Source organism: Chionomys nivalis, chromosome 4, assembly GCF_950005125.1.
Source record: "Chionomys nivalis chromosome 4, mChiNiv1.1, whole genome shotgun sequence".
Classification (NCBI taxonomy): Eukaryota; Metazoa; Chordata; class Mammalia; order Rodentia; family Cricetidae; genus Chionomys; species Chionomys nivalis.
In genome coordinates, this window is record NC_080089.1 from 53,469,808 (window position 1) to 53,492,182 (window position 22,375).

The window sequence follows — 22,375 nt, forward strand, 5'->3', positions numbered from 1 at the left end:
TGCCCAGTCGACAAAAAACACCAGGTACTTGTTGCAGGTCTGTTAAAATGTTTAATACTCAAAATTACACATTAAATACAGCCACATAGGCAGGAGCAGTTTGTTAACCATCAAGCCTATTGTGTTTAAAGTGGAGGAGAGCCTGGTACTAGGGTCCAAGAAGATGCCAGAGTTAAGTGAGGCCATTAGGCAAGCTGCGACTGCTGTCTCTGCGGCACACATTAGTAATGGGGCTGTCACCTTTTCCCTTTCCAGCAGCCAGCCCTGGTAGACCTGTTCCGAGGACTAGAACCTTCTAAGTCTGCCTGGACTGAGGCTAAAATAACAGTCTTCTCTTCCAGAAGGAGAGCGATCTCTGACACCTGAGCAGGAGCAGTGGTTAAGGTATTGGAGATGTCAGTGCTGTGCCCTGAACTAGGGGTGAAACCCGCTTGTCAGAGGCTCCTGTGTCCAGGCAGGGAGACACCAGGCCATCCTCCCTCCAGCAGATTGCAAGAGCATGGCCCCCGACTACTGCTTTTGCTCTTGATAAAAGGAATCGATGATATCTTTGTACTTCTCCAGAACTGTGAGCCGTTTCAGTTTCATGGTGGGGCCTAAAACAAAAATTGAAAGAAACGAGTAAAGCCTATGATGACTTGAGAAGATATGGTTTGAATACTTAGTTCCCAGTTGGTGAACTGTTGGGGAAGGGTTAGGAGATCTTGGAGGAGGTGTGTCATGGGGTAGGCTCGAGGTTTCAAAGATTTGTGCTACCTTCAAGTTATCTCTCAGCTGTTTTTGCTGCCAGGCCTTTGCTCTGCTGTTGTGGACTCTTTTTTTTTTTTTTTTTTTTTTGGTTTTTCGAGACAGGGTTTCTCTGTGGTTTTGGAGCCTGTCCTGGAACTAGCTCTTGTAGACCAGGCTGGTCTCGAACTCACAGAGATCCGCCTGCCTCTGCCTCCCAAGTGCTGGGATTAAAGGCGTGCGCCACCACCGCCCGGCCTCTGTTGTGGACTCTTAACCCTCTAAAACTGTAAGCCCATTTAATGCTTTTCTATGTTACCTCGTCATGGTGTTTTATCACAGCAGTATAAAAGTGAGATCTCACAGGAGACCCAGGAGATAGGAAGTAAGTCAGAGAAGCAGGGTGTGGGGTCCAGCCAGCTTCTGAAGCAAGAGTCCCTCAGCATTATCCCCTGAGCCTTCCTGTGTCACAGTGAACTTGGGCTGGTCTGCAGCCAATAGGATACAGAGGAGGTGACAGAGTGCCACTTTCAGGAGCAGAAGTGACTTTTGTTCTTTTTTCCCCCCCATTACATAATGAAGTAGTGTCCCCAACATGATCCTCAACTGATTCTCCCTTGCATGAACATACCAATCTCTTAGACTATGGGTGAGTCCAGAAACCTTTTTCAGATACCTAAGCTAGAATATGCTCAAATCCTTTCTTTTGCACAAAGCCCATGCAAATGCATACACTCCAAGCCATCTCTAGACTGCTCAGAATACCAAATGCAGTATGAATGGCATATAAATAAACTAGTATTTATATAATGGGAAAAAATGTCTGCCTAGTCAGGCCTTTGTGACCTGTAATCCAAGCTACTCAGGAGGCTGAGACAGGATGATCACAAGTTCAAGGCCTGCCTGAGCTACAGTGAGTTCAGGACCTCCAGCAATTTAGTAAGACTTTGTCTCAAAATTGAAAAAGAACCAGGGAGACAGCTCAGCGGTAGGCTTTTGCCTGGCCTGTTGTAGGTCCTATCCCAGTACTGGGGGAAAGAATCAGGGAGGGGGTCTACATAGTAACATAATTTTTCTTAAAGTTTTTGATCTGATTAGATCCATAGATGGGGGACCTGTGCATGCAGAGCACCAGCTGCAAATGATGGTGCAATCACATGGCCTCTGTCTCAGGCACCCTCTCAGGTCATTCCTGGGTAAGCCAGCGGCTGTTCTAGGACATGCACGCAGCTTGTGCGGAGGTCTGCTGACCGAGAACTGAAGTCTTTCTTGCCCGCTGAGCTGGTTTGAGTGATCAGTTAATACAAGTGGGCAACAGGTACATCCTGAGCTCCAGTGTCCACTACTCAGCCCACTAGTATGGCGGAAAACTCCCAGACTGGCCACTCGGATCAGTCGCTCCCGATTCTTGGCCCACCAAAATGAAGACGGCTGTGGCACAATGATCTTGTACCCTGTAGAGATTTATCAGTTGCATTGCTTTAACAAAATGCTGGCCGGGCGGTGGTGGCGCACGCCTTTAATCCCAGCACTCGGGAGGCAGAGGCAGGTGAATCTCTGTGAGTTCGAGACCAGCCTGGTCTACAAGAGCTAGTTCCAGGACAGGCTCCAAAACCACAGAGAAACCCTGTCTCGAAAAACCAAAAAAAATAAATAAATAAATAAAATAAATAAAAAATAACAAAATGCTGATTGGCCAGTAGCCAAGTGGGAAGTATAGGCAGGGAGATCAGGCAGGAAGTAGAGGTGGGGTGACCAAAACAGAAGAATTCTGGGAAGAGGAAAGGCTCAGTCTGCAGTTGTCATCCAGACACAGAGGAAGCAAGATGAGATTGCCTCACTGATAAAAGGTACCAAGCCATGTGGCTAACATAGAAAAGAATTATGGGCTAATTTTAAGTTATAAGAGTTAATAGGAAGCCTGAGCTAATAGGCCAACCAGTTTATAATTAATGTAGACCTCTGTGTATTTCTTTGGGACTGAATGGCTGAAACCTCTGTCAACAGGAGATAATGTTTATCGTTTGCATATTTAATTATTTCAAATCAGTTTTCAACTTAAGGCATAACTCAACCCTCAACTAGAAACATCAAGGTTAGGGTTTTTATGAGCTGCCTGGAGAAGATACCTTCCATTCAGTTGCCCATGCATTTAGTGTGAACAAATCTGGTTCTATATTCCCAGCATCTCTGATACAGCAGAGCATTGCTGCAGACAGTGTGACTACTTTTAGTGTGTGTGAATTTGAGTCTCACCAAGGAGCCGTGCTCAGTGTCCTGTGCCATGAGCACCCCAAGATAGCTAGGAGAGACTCCTCTGGCCACGTGGGGCTGCACCATAGGCTCTTATGGGCTTGGGCTGTGACCCAGATAGTTCTATCCTTTTAGCAGCCATGTGGCTGATGTCACAGACTATAGTGGTCTCACTGCAGCCCTGGCGCCCATGGGGCTATGGTATGTACCCGATGGCTGCACTATCACTCAACAGAATAGAGTCTCATGGTTAAGGCAAAGCTAAGCATTTCCTGTTCATACTGATAAGTTCTGCCACATGTGTAATACACTCATCCTGTGCTCACAGGTTTTGGGAGTTCCCTACCCCAACACCAGAGTCCAGTGTTCTGGCCCCATGTGTGAAATGACAGGTATCTGCACAGGACCAACCTGTCTTCCTTTATGCTTCTAAGCTGTCTTTAGATGACTTTTGATACCTAAGACACCATAAGTATTTTGTGAGGATTATTATTTAAGGGATTAAAAAACTGCATATGTTCAGGGCAGATACATTTTTTCCTCTTGGTATTTCTAATCTAAGGTGGTTGCATCCAGTGGATTTGAAAGTGACATTTTCAGACGAACACAATCAGAGGCACCCAGCTCAGATGCTGTCCAAAGCCCTGTCTGACACCTTCTGCTGGCACGGCTACTTCCTAACAGGCTTCCCACTGCCACTGCCATGGGCGTTGCCCTCCCGCACAGCCTCAGGAACAGTGAAAAGAAAACTTTACCCAGTTCTCCACCAGAAATGGAGAAGTCACGTTTGAGAATGGCCCACTTCTGGATGTGGTAGGGCCGGGCTGCCGCATTCGCGTTCACCCTCTGGATCCCTTCCTGGATGGCCTGATACACAGCCTCATCTCTCTGCCCCACAATCTCGGATACGGTGCTGGCCCTGCTGCCCACCCTCTGGCAGAACTCCACAGCTTGCTCCGTCAGGTTGTCTGTTGGCTCAGATGTCTCTGGGTCCAGCGTGCACTGAAAAGAACACAGATGAGGGTCTCTCCCTCTCCACAGAACCACACTTTGGTTTGGGAGGATGTCACAGGAACAAGGTGGGAATTCCTGTGGACTCGGTTTTAGAGTGATGTGTCTAGGGTGGGCAAGGTGCTGTGCTTGTCCCGAGGAGTGGCAGAAAGAACCTTGGCTGGTGATGTCAGCACCTGTTCAGCAGGAGCCAGTCTTCCTCCCTGGCTGTGATGCTGAGGCCCTGAGCGTGTGGGTGGGCAGTCAGATCTTTGAAAACTAGAATGAGTAACTGGCGAGTGGAAGAATCGTCTCAGAGGTCCATGGGGCAGAGGAATCTCCACCCACCCTCATGGTGCACAGCAGTGGCTGAGTGACGCCAGGATAAAACTGAATGCCAGGAGCACCTTGGACTACACTGCAGATCACCCTCCTGCTACATACACCCCAGAGCGAGGGCCCTTGACACACCTTCAGAGTCAGCAGCATGGATAGGAACTTCCTCTGGTCCCCTATCAGCATGGCACTACTGATGATGGGCAGCTCCGTCTTCACGGCCTCCTCAATGGGCACCGGGGGCACATTCTCCCCACCCGCAGTGATGATTAATTCTGCAGAGGCAAGTCAGGTCCAGACTGAACCACACTCCCAGGTCACAGCTGGAGAGGCCTGAGCAGCGAGCGCAGTGCTGGAGATGCTCTTGTCGGAGCCATGAAGCAGGCCCCGACCCTCCAGCAGCCCTTAAGGACAAATGCTTACTATGTCACCCATTCCTCAGTTTATTGCCCAAGTCCCTCTCTGCTGGGCCAGCTTATCCCATGGTGCTTCTTAACCTCTTTCTCCACCCCTGCTCAGCCAGCGACATTTCCCCTCCCAGCCTCTGTTCGCTAACTGCCAGTCGATTATAAGACAGTCGTGCCCAGGTGCATGGTTTGGGGTACCCAGGCCGGAGCTTTACCCAGGGCACTTTATTCCGTTCCCACAGTCGGCCTCTAATGAGGGGCTCTCTCATTGCCGTCTGCAGAGAGGAAGCCGAGGCCAGAAGTAACTTGTCCATTGCCGCATGGTGCTGAGTAACAAACCTCAGGTTTACACCCAGTTTGGTTCTGAGACCCAGCACTTCGACATTCTCCCTCCCCCGCTGCTTGTCACCTTCCCTCCTGACAGACCTCTCCTTTCCGCACAGCCAGCTTCTACCTGCTGTTCTCCTACCTGTTGCTCAGCAGGCAGCCTTCATCAACAGGTTACCCCTCCCCTGCCCCCGCCTCCCGTCCCCGCCTCCCGTCCCGGTCTGCCCCGCCCCTTTCTCACTGCTCCCTTCTCTGAGCAGTCCTGCATCTCTCTCTCTCTCTACCTACCCCGGGCATGTGTTTCATTCATTATGTGTTTCATTCATTATTTATCGTGTCTATGGGAAAGGCCAAGATCACAGCCCACCATTCAAGGTTACGATCTTCTGTTCTGAGCCATGACAGATTTCCACGCTAGACAGCAATAAACTCAACAGAACCAAACACTGGAAATCTTCCCAGTGAACCCCATGCTGGGTGTGAGAGCAGCCAGAAACCCTAACTACCAGGGGAAGAACCATCTCCCAGGACAAGATTCTGACACCTTTTCTTTCCTTATACTCCCACACTCCCTGCATTTCTAGAAACTGAAGCAGCGCTGTGGGCAAGGCTGAGAGGAGCCTAAAAGTTCCTCTTTCCCTAGGTTCAGGGGAACAAACCCACTGCCTTTTAGAAAAAAAAAAAAGGATAAAATTATATAAAACAAATGCATGAAACACTTTGACTGGTGTGTGGGATTGTCTCCTGTCCTCCTATGTTATCTAATTCAAAAGCGGTCACTGGCCACAGTCTGTTCACAGGCCCAGCCTGACATTAGGCGCAGATCAGAACAAGACAGGGCCTGGCTGGGAGGAGATCACAGTTCACTGGAGCTAAAGGTCCCACAGATGAGACTCATGGAGAGAGGCTTGACAAGCAGAGCCCATAGAAGCACGTAGCCTTTAGGGACGGAGGCGGTGAGTCAACCAGGGCGAAGAGGGCTCAGGACCAATGGCCGCAAGGCCTCCCTGCAGACAGCAAGCACTGAGAACTCTCGGGCAATGTTTTTAGAATATTCCAGTGATGGAGGCCATGGGAGTTGTTGAGGGGATGAACTGGTCAGAGAGGAATCCACACGAGTTCAAATGATCAGCGTTTGCTGGAGCAGCAGGAGGCAGAGCAAAACAAACTCTGGAAACCTGGTGGACAGTTCTAGACTCGCTCATAGCTACTCCTGTGAGCCTCATTCCCGCCTTTCTCTGTCACTCCCACCCTCCCCACTCCTGCCGGCATTTTCACTAAGTGACTAAAACCCTCTAGAAAACTAACACGGAGTGGAATTTCCTAAATCTAGTGAAGAATATCTTCAACAGCTCTGTAGCAAACATACTGAGCACTAAGCTATAGAGGACAGGCCCTGGGGTAGGCATGGCAGGTGAAAGTACTAGCTGAGCAAGCCTGATGACCCAAGTTCGATTTCCCTGAACCCCTGAAAAATCAGGTAGTGTACATTTGTAATCCCAATGCTCCTACAGTAAGGTGGGAGGTGGCGATAAGAGAATTATCCCAGAAGTTCGTGGGCAGCTAGCCTAGAGTATGCAGGGCAGCAAAAATAAGAGAGGTCCCGCTTCAATATGGTGGAAGGGAAAAACTGATGGCTGAAAGTTGACCTCAGCCCTCCACACGTGAGCCATGGCATGTGTGCACCTGTGTGCACATGCAAAGAAAACATTAGAATTAGAAAACATCTTTTAAATGTTGAAGCTCTTCTGCTGACATCAGGAACAAATCAAGAATTGCCTCTATCACACAATATTCTTCTGTTCTTTTTATGGCTGGTGATCAGGGTCTAACCCAGCCCAACTACTGTCCTTTCTGTCCAACACTGTGATAGAAAAGGTTTTCCTAGCCTGGGTGAGAATGCAATAATAATAAAATAATAATAATAATAATAGTAATAGTGATGATGATGATGAGTGAAAAGGAAGAAATAAAATTGTCACTATGCACAGATGACATGATTTCGTCCATAGGAAATTCAAAAGGGCACACATGCCAGACCTGGCTTGAGGGTTGGAGAGGCCACTCGGTGGTGAGAGAGCTCTTGCCGGCTGCGGGCAATGTCCTGGTTTCATTCCCCAGAACTTCAAAAGAATAAATAGTGGTTATGCATGTGACATAAAATCCCTGCCCTCAGGAGGCTGAGGCAGAAGGATTGCTGTGAGTGCTAGGCCAGCTTGGACTACCTAGCAAAACCCTGTTTAATAAATGAGCCAACAAACGAGCAAATGGCAACAAAGCAAGCACAAGACTCCAGGACAACTACTCTGTGAACTCCTTAAGGTCATTTGAAGCAGGCCCGGCAACATTCGCAATCTCAGCCACTTGGCAAGCTTAAGGCACAAGGATTAAAAGTTCGAGGCCAGCCTAGGCATTAGCATGACCCTGTTCTCAGGCAAAAAAGTAAGAGTCTGGGTGGTAGGTAGGTCAATAGCAGGGTTCTTGCCTAGCCTGCTCAAGTACCTGTATTTAATCCCTAGAATAAGGAAAAGATCGTTTGATCCAAGACCAATATATAAAAAACAGGTAATTGCATTCTGTATCTCAGCAACAAACAAATTGAGACACAAAAAATGTTAAATGCCATTACTGACAATAGCATACAAATAAAATTCTCCAAGTGGATATTAGTAAAGGGATGAAAAACTCTGTACTGAACTCTAGAATATAATGTTGAGAGAAAGTCAAAAGACATTAGTAACTAGAGAGGGGAGAGACAGCAAGCATTTAGGGACCGGCAGACTCAACTCCGAAAGACGTACAACCTTACAAAACTAATCTACAACCCCAACGAGATGAAAGTCATCTTTTAAGCCAATCTACTGATACACTTGAGCAGTGAAATCAAAGGCAAATGTCCAGAGTCACCGTGGAGAGGAAGATCACAGCTGCAGAACCACAGAAGCAGACACCAGCCCTCGCCCCTAAAGCTACTCAAGGGAGATTGTGCCGAGAAACAGAACTGTCCCGACGCTGACTCATGGACTTGGCAGATGAGAAAGGTGACACTGAGGGACAGTAAGGGAAGGGCGGTTTTGATGGACAGTACTGGCCTAATTGTATGTTTTTGGAGAAAAGTTATCTGTATTCTTATCGAAAACCATGTTCACCACACTGTCTAAAATCATGGCTGTTCCTCCCAGGGCTGGAATGCGGGTTTCCTCATTTATCATTACAAAAGTGAACACTAGGTGGCAGAAGTGAGCACAGTCCCCATTGCAGCTACCTGCTGTTCCAGGGCCAGGGTTTTATCGCTGAGGCTCACTGGCCAGTACAGCTCAACCCGTGCCACCTCCAGCATCCACAAAGGACCAGAGCCTCCTTGGAACCCAGGTTGAGCTGCACCTCTGCCCGTGTAAGCTCCGGAAAGAGTGGGCTTGCCACCTGGGGGCTATGGCACTACACAAACGTCTTTCCATGGAGGAGTTTCTATAACTTCCCTTTCTCTGCCTTTGAAGTTTCACCTTTTATTTCAAATTTTGTATCCATTCTACCCTACTCTCTGTCATGTTCTGTGTTTCTACATAAAAATGCATAATCCTTATGCTTTGGAGTCTCCTGGAGGCTTGTCTTGTTTCCTCTGGGGAAGTGAACCCCAGGACCCCCTTCACTCTAGGTGATCCTGAAGTAGCTACATAACTTCTCTGGATGTTCTTATTCATTGTGAAAGTACTCGCCCCAGAGCTGACACTGGTAGAGGCACGTAACACTCATGGAGGGTTCAGGGCTGGCAATGGCAACAAAGGGAGTTGGGGTAGACTTATTTCTGCCCTTGTTGTACCCCAGAGCAGGGCTGCTCACCTTTGAGGCGCCCAGTGATGTAGAGGAAGCCATCAGAATCCAGACGGCCCATGTCACCCGTGTGTAGCCAGCCTTCCGAGTCAATGGCCTCACACGTTTTGTCTTCCATGTTCAGATAGCCCATGAAGATGGTGCGGCCCCACAGGCAGATCTCACCAATGCCATCGGCATCCTGATTCACGAGCTTCACCCGGCAGCCAGGGATCAGCTTCCCAGAACTGGTGATGAGAGAGACAAGGGTGGAGAAAGGTCTGGGTCAGCCCCTGCTGGGGCTCTTGGGATCTACAACTTCTTGGTCTTCTCTGGTGGCAGGGGTCCCCTCTCAGGATTGCTTTTTAAAACTTAAGAGTAATTGTGTGTGAGTGGGTGTGTGTGTGTGTCTGTAAGCCAGAGGTCAATGTTGGATATATTCCTCTATCACAGTTGACTTGAATTTTTTAAATTTATTAATTATGTATATCATATTCTGCCTGCATGTATGCTGCAGGCCAGAAGAGGGCACCAGATCTCATTACAGATAGTTGTGAGTCACCATGTGGTTACTGGGAATTGAACTCAGAACCTCTGGAAGAACAGTCAGTGCTCTTAACCTCTGAGCCATCTCTCCAGCCCTTGATTTTTATTTTATTTTATTTTATTTTATTTTATTTATTTTTTTTTTTTACATGACTGTTGGTTGAAACTGGGACTCAGCAATTTGAGAGGGGCCAGCCAGGGGACTTTAGAGTCTTTCTGTCTCCATATCCCAGGCATTAGGATTAGGCATGCGCCATGACACTAAAGACAGGTTCTCACTATGTATTTCTGCCTTAACGGAAACTTATTACACAGACCAGGTTGGTCTTGAACTCACGGTGGACCACTTGCTTCTGCCTCCCACCTGGCTTTCTACAAGGATGTAGGGGATATGAACTCGGATTCTCATTGTGTGAGTTACCTATTGAGCCATCTTAAAAGCAGAGGAGTTTTGTATTTTAATTAGTACCTTAGGGTTTTCATCAAATAAATGAGTGAATGAATGAATGAATGAATGGCCAAAACGCTAATCGTAGAAACTGGAGCACTATCATACCAGATGCAGAGGGAGTTGCCAACGACAACAGACCACTCTTAAATCCCTCCCCAGAGCTGACTGCCCTCCCTGCCTGTCAGAAGCCTGCCCTGACTCCCAGTCCCACCCTAGCGGGAGCCCCATCAGCTCTCCTGGGACAGTCTAGCATTCCCTACCCTACTGGGAGAAATGGAAGGAGGTTTCTTCACGTGGGACTCCTGGTCTCAGAAGCTAAGGTGTCTTCAGCCACAGGACACACATCACAGTGACAAAGACTGCCCATCTAGATGAAGGAGGGCAAACAAGGGACTTGGCCCAAGATGGCCCTGTTGGCACTTGAGGCCAAGGCTCCAGTGTGGAAGGGGGAGTAAGAGGGACAGTCCCCAAGGCACCAAAGGGTGTCAGCAAGGACACCTGAGCTCTCAATGTGTCCCACGTTCAGACCTTACCTGTACAGTCGGTAGTTGTAGGGGCTGGACATGAAGTGGGGGCCTGTGCTCTCACTGAGGCCATAGCCTGCATACAGGCGGATGTTAAGGCCCAGAAAGAAGCGCTGTGTCTCTGCAGTCATGGGGGCTGCTCCGTAGAAGTTCTTCTGACACTTGGCAAAGCCCAGAGCCTGACGGACCTTGGCTAATACTAGGTAATCCGCCAGTCTGCTTGTGAAGGGCTTCAGGTCACTGTGAGGGGGTGGAGGAAAGAACGGTCCACAGAAAGAAACACAAAGACCCTCATGGTAGCACACTCCAGCATGGCCACTGAAGCTGTGTGTTGTGATGAACTGCGAACAGTTTGGATACTGGCCTGCTACGCAACATGAATTTGTGTGTGACTATAAGCGTGACTCCTCCAGGTAGCATGCAAACATGTCATGGAGTCAAACAAGCTGAGCCGTCTCTCCAGCCCCTTCTTTTTGATTTGATTTTCTTTTGAGACAGTCTCATGGATTTACACAGGCCTTGAACTTACGCTGTGGCCAAGGCATACCTTAACTGCCCATTCTCCAGCCTTAGTCTCCTGAGTGCCGGGATCACAGACCTGCCCGTCCATCCTTCCCCCAGGCCTGGCTGCACAGCCACCATTTGTGAGTGTGAATGACGCTGTAGGTAAACAGGTGTGTCTGCATCTCTGCCACAAAGCTGATGCTGCTTCAGAAGACATACTTACAATGGAAGCTCCCTATGCCCCTCCCCTCCGTCTTTCAGGTCAAAGGACCTGAGCCCAGAGCTTTGTGCTTGCTTGATCAGCACTCTAACTAGCTGGACACTCAATCTGAAAAGCATTTTTATGTTGAAACAAGGCCATATGTCTACTGTGTGGGAATCTAAAAAGAAATCATGAGGCAGATGTGATGGTCTCCATCTATAACCCCAACACCTGGAAGGCCTAGGAAGGAGAAGGCTGAACTTTAGGCTAGCCCCGGCTACATATTAAGACTGCCTCCCTGGGCAGTGGTGGTGCACGCCTTTAATCCCAGCACTAGGGAGGCAGAGGCAGGCGGATCTCTGTAAATTCAAGGCCAGCCTGGTCTACAAGAGCTAGTTCCAGTACAGGCTCCAAAGTTACAGAGAGACCCTGTCTCAAAAACAAACAACAAACAAAAAACAAAAAACCAACCAAAAAAAAGACTTTGCCTCAGTAAACAAAAAATTATAATAATAAGCAAGCGGAAGGGATTTGGGAACGAGTTGAGTAGTCAAATGGACTGCTGGGAAAACTGGAGTGGTTAGGCCTATATAACGGAGCCAGCTACTGAGGGTGAGCAGTTGGCAAGAGCTAGCTCTCCCTAAGAGGGTGAGTTCTTAAGAAAAAAAGTCAAGCCAGTCTTCCAAGCTAACGCCCCCATCAGGTTTGCAATGGTATCAGAGTACAAGCCCAGATACAGAGACTACTACAATGTTTTCCCAAGTTGAAGGCCTCTGGAACCAGGACAGATTATTAGATTCTTGCTTGTTACTGTGTATGCTCTGGCCCTGCACCTCCCCAGGCCTCCTGCCCCCAACTTACTCGCTAGGGCAAGTGAGGTTCTGTTCCAAGGTCACGGACATGGCCCAAAGCAGCATCTTGCGCCGGATGAAGCCAGACTGCGCTGCCACCTCCTGGATCCCTTCCATGATCTTCTCCCACACACGAGGCACCCCCATGTGGGATGTGGGCTCCACCTCCCGCAGTGTGTTCACCAGGCTCCCCTGCTCAAGGCCAGAGAGAAGCAGAGGTGGTACCAGGCCTGCAGACACAAGCCTCACAGTATAAATGCTCCAAGCGGGCGCACCTGTGGATGCGCATGCGCTTGCACCCAGTTTGTGCGCATGCGGAGGCTGTAGTTCAACAGCTGCATCTCCTTGTCTGCTGCAGAACTTTGGTGTCCCTTGCAGATCACTGTATCCAGATGCCCGAGCAGCACCTGGATCCCTTAGATCTTTCTGCGTCTAATTCAAGCACGATAACCTCACTTTGTCACATACTGTGGCGAATATTTGTAATCCCAGCACTTAGGCTGAAGCAGGACTATGAGTTCGAGGCCCAGGCTGGGCACATAGCAAGTTAAAGCCAGCCTGAGCTACCTAATAAGAGCCTATCTCAAGACAAACAGACATATAAAACAAAACATAAGCAAATAGACAAAAACAAGGGCCAGCGGGGTGGTTCAGTGGATCAAGGGGTCTGTGGCTGAACCTAACTACATGGCTTCATTCTCAGAACCCACATGGTGGAAGGATGCAACTGGTCCCGAAAGTTGTCCTCTGATGTATACACACTGTACACTATAGACACATAAGACCCTGCAGTACTCTCTACAAATACAATAAATAAAAAATAAATAAATTTAAATAAATAAATGAAAATAGGATAGTGGCACTCGCCTTTAATCCCAGCACTCGGGAGGCAGAGGCAGCTGGATATCTGTGAGTTCAGGCCAACTTGATCTACATAGTGAGTTCCAGGACAGGCAGAGCTTCTCTCTCTCTCTCTCTCTCTCTCTCTCTCTCTCTCTCTCTCTCTCTCCCTCCCTCCCTCCCTCCCTCTCTCTCTCTCTCTCTCTCTCTCTCTCTCTCTCTCTCTCTCTCTCTCTCCCTCTCCATATGTGTGTGTATGTGTATCCCTGTCTCAAAGATAAATAAGCATAAGTTCAAAATTAATTAAAAACCAAACAAAGGAGCTAGGACAATGGCTCAGCTGTGAAAGCATGAGAACCTTGATTTAGGGCTCATCTAAAAAAGATGGCCACTGCACATGTGCCTGAAACCTCACGCTGGGAGAGTGGATCCCGGGGACTCTGCAATTGAAAGTTCTCGCCCAGATGGGGAACTCCAGGCTCAGTGAGAGGTCTTGTCTCACATCAGTGTCCGACATTGGATAATGAAAATGTGGTGTACAGATACATTATTATTCAGTCGTGAAGGAAAATAAAATCATCAACTTTGAAGGTAAATGGATGGAACTAGGAAAGATCATATCCAGTGAGGTAAGCCAGACTCAGAAAGACAGATGTTCTCTCCCATTGGAGGCACCTTGCTTCAGATGAGCACACAGCCTATAGTAACTGTAGAAGCCAGGAAAGTAACACAGGACCATTGCCAGGACAGAGGGACTGAGAGCGAGAGAGAGGTGAACAGCAGGGTACAAGTTACCGAATGGGGGAATGGGAAGGGATGGGCTCTCTAGGGGATATAGAAGATGAGGAACATGGCAACACGGATGCCTGGAAAATCCACAAGGAATCTTGCTGTGAACTGGTCATCCAAAATGCAATACACAGTTCCATGGATAAATAAACATATATAGTTTTAATAAACTTTTCTCATTTGGACTGACAATGTTCCCTCCAAGAGACAAAGACCATCCAACAAAAAACCCAAATACCAGACACAAGAAGCATTCTTTACAGTTGTTGGCCAGGGCTGTCCAAGAGACTCCCAAAATACAACCTATTGTAATTGCCCTCGGTTACCTACTCAGAGATGGAAAGTAAATCCCTGAACTGGAACTGACCTGAATGCCCCCTCCTGAGGACTGGCTTTCATGGTATCAAAAGGTGTCATGCAAGCTACTGAAGGAGGAAGGCAACCAACAATCCTACCCAGCTATGATGCCTATGGACCACATCAGCGACCAGCATGGCCTCATAACCCTAAAGGTACAGTAGCAGCGTGCATATTTTGATAGTAACCAACAGCAGCTCTTTAACTGTACTTAATAAGAGAGATGCCATGCCTGGTATCCCCGTTAACTGGAAGCCTTGTTATGGTTATTTGAGGAGATTCTGCAAGCCCTAATTCACTAAACCAGCATAATCCCTAACAACAATCTATAAGTATTTGTCCTTATACCCACAGAGAAGTCTTGCCTTCACTCCTTATCAAGGAAACTTCTCTTTGCAATAGACAGAACCACTTCAGAAAATCACAGCCCCAGTAGATACGTCTACAAAGCACGTTCACAGTCAAGGCTTAGGAAACATTGCAGAAGAGGGGGCGGACAGACTGTAGAGCTGGAGGGTCAGAGAGTTTTCTGTGAGACTGTGTCTCCTAGATGTGCCAGAAGCTCCATCCGTAAAGTCTCCCCAACAGGACCGCCCACATGAGAGCAGACCAAGGGGAACACCAACAGATACACTGTAGTGTACAGGAGAAAGCCCACAAGCCCACAATCCTACACAAGAAACTACAGACAACTGAGGAAAGCTGGGGAAGTAGTCTTCCCCAGGGAAGGACACACCAATTGTTTGCCAGGGCCAAATGTTCAGCCCCGAAAACACACACACAAAAGTAATATTATATGGACTGAGCAGGTTATATCTAGGAATACATTTATGTGCAAGCAATAACAATTAGTGGAAAAGAGGCCATGAATTTGAAAGAGAGCAGGGAGGGGTACAGAGAAGAATTTGGAGGGAAGGAAAGAAGAATGTTATAATTATACTATCGTCTCAAAATTAAAAAATAAGCCAGGTGTAGTGGCGCACGCTTTTAACCCCAGATCTTAGGAGGCAGAGACAGGCAGATCTCTGTGAATTTGAAGTCAGCCTGGTCTACACAGTTCCAGAACAACCAGAGGTATACAGTGAGACCCTGTCTCAAAATAGATAGATAGATAGATAGATAGATAGATAGATAGATAGATAGATGATAGATAGATAAATGTAAAAATAAAACTTATTTAAAAATACTAGTTGTACGGTCTGGCAAGGTGGCTCTGTGGTTCAGAGCCTTTGTCACTCTTGCAAAGGAGCTGGGTCCAGTTTTCAGCACCCACGTGATGCCTCACAAGCATCCACGACTCCAGTTCCAGCAGATTCAACGTCCTCTTCTGTCTTCTCACCTCTGAGGGTACCAGGGACACACACATGCATGCAGGCAAGGCATTCATACACATAAAGTAAGATAAATATTTTAAAAATATATCAAATATATAGGTTAAAATTCTGCATCTGTAGGGTTGAATTCAGCATTATTAAAACAATTTCACTTTCACTACACTGAGGGGGCAAGCCTGTCTCAAAAGAAAAAAAATAAGGTAGATGTGGTGGAAGAGATAGCTCAGCAGCTAAGAGTGCTTGGTGCGCTTCCAGAGGACCAGAGTTCAGTTCCCAGCACCCACATGAGGTAGCTCACAACTGCCTGAACCTCCAGCTCCATGGCTCTCTGCCTTCTTCTGGTCTCCATGGATGTGACACAATGCATACATTAAACAATTTTCAAAAATCTTAAATTTTATAATTTTAAAGATGGAGAATTAAAGAAGAAACCAGTCCATGTTGACTAGCCTTCAGAGGCATGTGCACAGATGAGAACAAGAGCATATCACGCACACATACACACGCACGCACGCACGTACGCACACACACACACACACCACCACCACCACCAACAACAACAGCAAGCATAGCCAAACAAGGACACACTGGTTGCTCCCCCCGCAGTGTTTGTTTTAGGACTAACCATGTGACCCTGTTGACGACACTAGGTCAGGGAAGCTGGCTAGGGGGTTTCTGGGAATGTTTCTTCATGGTTCAAATAAAGACGCAAAGACTAGGTCTATTTTATGAGACTGGGGTTCATCTCATGGTCATACTCTAGGAAACTGTGACTTCATGGAGTTTGAGACCGAAGGTGGTAGTTTATATGACTTAATATAATGTCATCAGCTTCCCTATTCATTTGGTTATTTGAGTCAGGCTGGACAAACAGTTGCTGAAAGAACTCTGAGTGCTATTTGCACCGGGAATCGGCAAGTACACAGGGCTTCTAGATTCAAGCACACACCTGGGTAGGCCCTGACTCACACACTGGACACACATGGGGCCGGAAGTCAGGAAGACAGACTGACCTTTAGGGCATCGGGATCTGCAAAGCAGACCTGGGCTCCCCATTGGATGCCGGTCCACAGGTCGTAGATCTGGGCAGCAATGTGGCTGAGGGGCAAGTAGCTGACGACTACCTCCTGCTGGACTTCTGCAGGCTGGATGTCTCCAGCCTGACTGCCGAACCGCGCTGTCCATGTGATCTGAGGGGAGGAAGCCACAGGGGCTTGGGCTACTTCCATAGAGATTCCCAGAGGATGGAGATGCCCTCTCGGCTATTCCTACAGGCTCCAGAGACCTCTAGGGACAGGCCTCCTCCCTGCTCCCTTCCCTCTCCCCTCTGCAGGGCTCTGTCTACACCACAAATGGGTGGGCATTCCTACATCTAGCTCCTTAGGCTGAGCAGTCCGAGAGGCTTCCCCAGAGGCTGTTGAGGCAGGACCGCAGCCCAGAGTCATCCCACCCACCCATCTGGGCAACTGTCCTACATTGTCTTGACTCAACATCACGCCCTTGGGGTTTCCGGTGGTGCCGGATGTGTAGACCAGCACGCAACACTGGTTGGGCTGCTGGGTGTCAATGATGGTGTCTAGGGCCTCCTCGGGCACTTCTTGTCCCAATTCTATGAGTTCTTCCATCTGTGGCAACACAGGGCAGAGGAGTTGGTCTGGGTCAACCGTGTAGGCACAGACAGGCCCACCAGTCACCCAGGGCTCGCTACTCATACCGTGTACACGCTGGCCATCTTCTTCGGAAGGGGTTCTTGGTATATCACTACTGCTTTTAGATGTGGCAAGTCTTTCCAGATCTGCATCGACAGGGAAACAAATTGGGTTTCAGCAAGAAAATGGCCACGTTGTAGAAACAGCCTCATCTGCATGTGTTGGGCTGTAGCAAAAGTCTCCTATTTTTGATCCTCGATGCCAGTGGGACACCTTTGTCCACAGCTCCCCATTGTGGAAACTTGGGTGCCGTGACAGTGGGGACCCAGGGCCCGATTGAACAAGTCACACAACAGAGTGTTAGGTTAGTGCAGATGACGGAGACAGAGGTGCAAAGGGAGTGTAAACTTCAATACGGAGTGTCTCCTAATTACGCGGTGGAAGGATGTGTGTCTAGAGCATGGCTTCATGGCCTGAGGAAGGAATGCGGTGTGAACATACGTGAATAACGGGCATGCATACAAGCAAGCATTTGTTTATGTTTGTCACAGGGGCTCTGGAAGCTTAGAACTCATTACCCTGACTTTCTACAGGCAGAGAGTGGGGGCAAGCACAAGACAAAAGGGGGAGGGAAAAAGTCTTTAAGTATAACAAATAATTTTGACTTTGGAATCATGTAAATATCATAATCATTTAACAAATACGTTTATATGTAAAAGATAAAAAATGATTCTCCAGTCTTGAGAGCAATCTGAAGGAAATAAACCCAGCAGTCAAGTGTGACAGTGTGTGCCTGTCATCTTAGCACTGGGGAGGCTGAGGCAGGAGGATCACAGGCTAACCTGAGCTATGTAGTAAGACTGTTTCAGACAAACAAATAAAAAAAAAAAACCAAAATACTTCAAGCCAATACAAATGAAGACTACACGTCAACCTGGTTAAACACACACACACACACACACACACAAATAAATACACATCACATAGACACAACGGCATCAAAAGTTTTTTGTTTTATTACTTGCTTGTATATTTTGATTTTTCCTAATGATAAGGTCTTATTATATAGCCCTGGATGTCCTGGAACTCAATCTGTAGACCAGGCTGGCCTTGAACTCACAGAGATCCACCTGCCTCCCCCCATCCCCCACCCCCACCCCCCCCACCCCCCGTGCTGGAATTCATGGTGTGTGGTGCTGGCCTCATCAAAGAATTTTATACCTGTATTTTGATTCTTTGTTCTTGGGAAAGAGTTAAAAGAAATTTCAAACTTCATCCAGCAGCCTGTCTGTCTTCCTTCCTTTCTTTTTTTTTTCCAACCTGCGTGTGTTGTATTCATGTGTATATACTTTGCCATGCCCAGGTTTTTATAAGGTCTGGGAGCACTTGGGTCCTCATGATTGTACACCAGGCAGTTCACTGGACGAGTCATTTTCCTAGCTCTCTCTCACTTTATTTTGCCTTTAAATGTTTTTATTTATTATTATTGTGTGTATATGATGGGTATAGTCATGCACATGTCACGGTATGCATGTGTGAAGGTCAGACAACCCTGTGGAGTTAACACCACATTCATGTGAGATCTAGGGATCAAACCTAGGTCATCAGACGTATACGAGTGCTTTATCTGCTGGTTCATCTAGTTAGCCCACTCCCCCTGTCTCTGTGTGTGTGTGTGTGTGTGTATGTGTACACGCTTGCATGTGTATTCGGGCATGCTTCTTGAGACAGAGTCTCATATAACTCAGGCTGGCTTCAAACTTGTAGCCTTGGCTAACTTTCTCCCCCCATTTCCTAAGTGTCAATGTCAGGATTACATGTATGTGCCACCATGTCTGGATTCATAGGTCTAATTCTTTTTTTTTTTTTCCCTTTAAGATAGGGTTTTTTTGTAGCTTTGGAGTCTGTCTTGGAACTTGCTTTGTAGACCAGGCTGGCCTTGAACTAACAGAGATACACCTGTCTCTGCCTCCTGAGAGCTGGGATTAAAGATATGTGCCACCACCACCCAGTCATAGTTCTTATTCTGGCAATAAACTGTTATTTTGAAATTATTTGATATGTGTTATAGGATTAGGTCAATGTTATTATCTGCTACTATTTTTAAGGCTAGATAAGAGAAATTCAAGAATAAAATCAAAATTTAATCCCCATCATGAAATGTTTGAATCAGAGCTATCTATCACTGTGAATTATGATTTAAAAGACATACAAGCACAAGTGTACACACACACACACACACACACACACACACTCCTGAGATTGAGATGAGCTTCTACGAACCCAGTGTTCTGTCTGAAGATGTGAGGGGAGAGGGAAAAAGAGCAGGGGGAAAGGTGAGGGAGGTATGAGGAGCTTGAGAAAAAGGGAGGGAGGTGAGGGCGACGGAGGGACAGCAGGAAGAGGAAGGATGGGGAGGAGAGGGAGGGGGGGCATGTCTGATGTCGTGCATATTGAATTGATGTGAGAGAATAATGAGTCAGGAGGGCAAGGTAGTTCAGAAGAACGGGTGGGAGAGCCACAGAAGGGAGAGTTCCAGGCATTTTCCTAGGGTCAGTGACTCACTGGCTGAACAGCCGTGCTGACAGACATCTCATTGATGAGAGCTCATGAAACTGGAGACAAAGTTGCTGTGAGATAATGATCTTGTATATTTGAAAGATTTGTCACTGGTATTGGTTTAATAATATGCTGGTTGGCCAGTAGCCAGGCAGGAAATACAGGTGAGGTGAACCAAGTAGGAAAACGTTGGGAGAAGGAAAGGCAGAGATGCAGTCGCCAGCCAGGCACAGAGGAAACAAGAAGAGAATGCTTTATTGAGAAAGGGCACCGAGCCATGTGCTTAAGCATAGATAAAAATTATGGGTTGCCAGGCAGTGCATACCTTTAATCCCAGCACTTGGGAGGCAGGGGCAGGTGGATCTCAGTGAGTTCAAGGCCAGTCTGGTCTACAAAACAAGTTCCAGGACAGCTGTGCTGTTACACAGAGAAACTCTGTCTCAAAATAAACCAATAAGTAAATAAATAAAAAATTATGGGTTAATTTAAATTGTAAGAGCTAGTTAGTAATAAACCTGAGCAATAGGCCAAACAGTTTATAATTAATAAAAGTCTCTGTGTGCTTATTTGGTACTGAATGGCTACAGGACCAGTCAGGACAGAAACTTCCATCTACAAATGGAACCCAACATTTGGCAACTATATCCACATACAACCTGAGAGAGCTTGGGAAAGGATTCTAGACACAAAAGAACAGAATCACACATGGATTCTTGGTAGCAGTATTTTCTTGGGTGGATTCTGTTTGTTAGATGCAAGCAGAGGTGTGGTTTCTTTAAGAGAGGCTTCCTTACTAGCATTAGTGGCAAAAATCATGTGGCTCTTTTGAAATACCCTGCTGCCAAATACTCAAATGGTGTTTATGAGCAGCTGAAGGTATGTTTCTTGCTGGTGGCATGGATCTAAAAACTCTGAAGAATTGTGGTAACAATCATGGCTCCCACCAGTAACTCCACCATGAAGTGAGACTCTCAGGAAGTCAAGGAATGGGGTGGAGCCAGGTGTCAAAGCCACCACTTTAGTCCTAGCCATTCTGCTTAGCAGGTTAAAGACTCATGTGATCAGAAAAAGACAGAAATATACAGTAAAGACAGATTCATATAAAAAACTCTAAATGGTTTACAGTATGCTAAAAAATATATGTAGGCTTGGAAGAGAAAAGAAAAAGAATAGAGAAAGTCCTGAAAAAATAGAGTAATTTTTAAAAAGCTATGTAAGATGGAAAATGCACAGAGAGTCTGGATACTATATGTTATTGTGTTGTCTTTGAATTATATAATTGTTGAGGAAGGAATAACAGTTGCTAAAAGACATTTGATTATAAATGATGCTGGATTAAACCAACCTATATTTTTAAAAATATCTCAATTTCAAAATTTAAGTCAAAAGATATGTTATTTTGGGGGAAAGGTTCTGATTTTATTTCCACAGGAAGTGAGAGGTTGTAGATTCACTCTGGATTAAGAAAATAGGTTTGATCAAGGAGGGTCCCCTGAAAAATCTCCAATAGGAGAGGATGGTCCAGACGATCCATCTCAGAGTACCTCTGTTGCAATTTCCTCCGAGTTCTATATCCAAAACAGCTTCAAGTGACTGGTGGAGGTGATCCAGATTCACAGAATACTCCAGTCAGGATTTAGCCATAATCCTAAATTTCTCAGGATACCCCAAAGATTATCAGTGCCCCCAATCAATAGGAAGTAGCCTAGAAAACTAAAACCACATTCCCAAAAAACAGATTATGGATGTTTGTCATTGTTGGCTAGAAGTTGTTATAAATAATGGTCAGGAAAAAGGCTAAACAAAGGAGATTAGATTCAGAGTTCTTGTTTTGAAAAGAAAAAAAGGGGAAGTGTGGTGAGATAATCATACACTGTAATGATTTGTCACTTGTAATGGTTTAGTAAAACACTGATTGGCCCATAGCCAGGCAGGAAGTATAGGTGGAGTGACCAGACTAGGAGAATGTTCAGAAGAGGGAAGGCAGAGATGTAGTCACAAGCCAGATATAGAGGACACAAGATGAAAATGCTGCACTGAGAAAAGGCACTAAGCCTAAGATAAGAATTAAGGATTAACTTCAGTTGTAAGAGCTAGTTAGTAATAAGCCTGACAATATGCTAAGCAGTTTTTAATTAATATAAGCCTCTGTGTGTTTATTTGGGACTGAACGGCTGCAGGACTGGGAGGGACAGAAGCTTCTGTCTACAGAGAGCAATGGTTAAGCCAGAGGAAACAGGTCTTACGCAGGTGTCTTGGAGGCCATAAAACATAGACCCAGAAAAGCCATGTCTTAAGGGGGCTTAATTTGAACTTGCCTTCAAAAATAGTTAGAGCAGAAAAAATTGTAGTTGTGGTATAATATAAAGAAATTTAATATATGTATAATTGAAATCCCTATGTTTAAAAAATAAAGTTGGGAAATTGCTGAGTTAAATTAAAACTATAAATCCACCAAATCAAGAATCTCAGTTAATTTAAAGGAAGATACACACACACACACACACACACACACAAATAAATAAATGAATGAAGTGATTAAAAAAGAAACCTCTCCAGATACTACAGCCTGAGGGAAGCTAGGGAACACATCTTGAGACAGGCATGGCAATGCAGGGCCTGGAGTGTGCAGAGGAGTTCAAAGCTAGCCCCAAAGGAGCAAACAAAACAAGTATTGAAAGTGGCCAGAAAAGTTGGGCGGTGGTGAGGCACATCTTAACCCCAGCACTCAGAAGGCAGAGACAGGTGGATCTCTGTGAGTTTGAGGCCAGCCTGGTTTACAGAGTGAATTCCAGGACAGCCAGGCTTATACAGAGAAATCCTGTCTTAAACAAACAAGCAAACAAAAAAAAAAAACCAAAAAACCCAAACAAACAAAACAAAACAAAAAAGCAGCCAGAGAAATATATCATAACGAGGA

The 22,375-nt window shown here is 46.5% G+C and overlaps 1 protein-coding gene across 1 annotated transcript in view; it reads right to left on the minus strand.

The window, feature by feature from the left end:
- Positions 1–37: 37 nt before the first annotated feature.
- Acsbg1 (acyl-CoA synthetase bubblegum family member 1) overlaps positions 38–22,375 on the minus strand; it is a 61,295-nt gene continuing 38,957 nt past the window's right edge. The window contains exons 6-14 of the mRNA XM_057767602.1: positions 16,962–17,042; positions 16,723–16,872; positions 16,261–16,437; positions 11,938–12,119; positions 10,380–10,610; positions 8,880–9,097; positions 4,441–4,580; positions 3,735–3,981; positions 38–596 (exon numbers count right to left, since the gene is read on the minus strand). Of these exons, the coding sequence (XP_057623585.1) occupies positions 511–596; positions 3,735–3,981; positions 4,441–4,580; positions 8,880–9,097; positions 10,380–10,610; positions 11,938–12,119; positions 16,261–16,437; positions 16,723–16,872; positions 16,962–17,042 (1,512 nt within the window). The 3' untranslated portion in view covers positions 38–510. The remainder of the gene's footprint in view (positions 597–3,734; positions 3,982–4,440; positions 4,581–8,879; positions 9,098–10,379; positions 10,611–11,937; positions 12,120–16,260; positions 16,438–16,722; positions 16,873–16,961; positions 17,043–22,375) is intronic.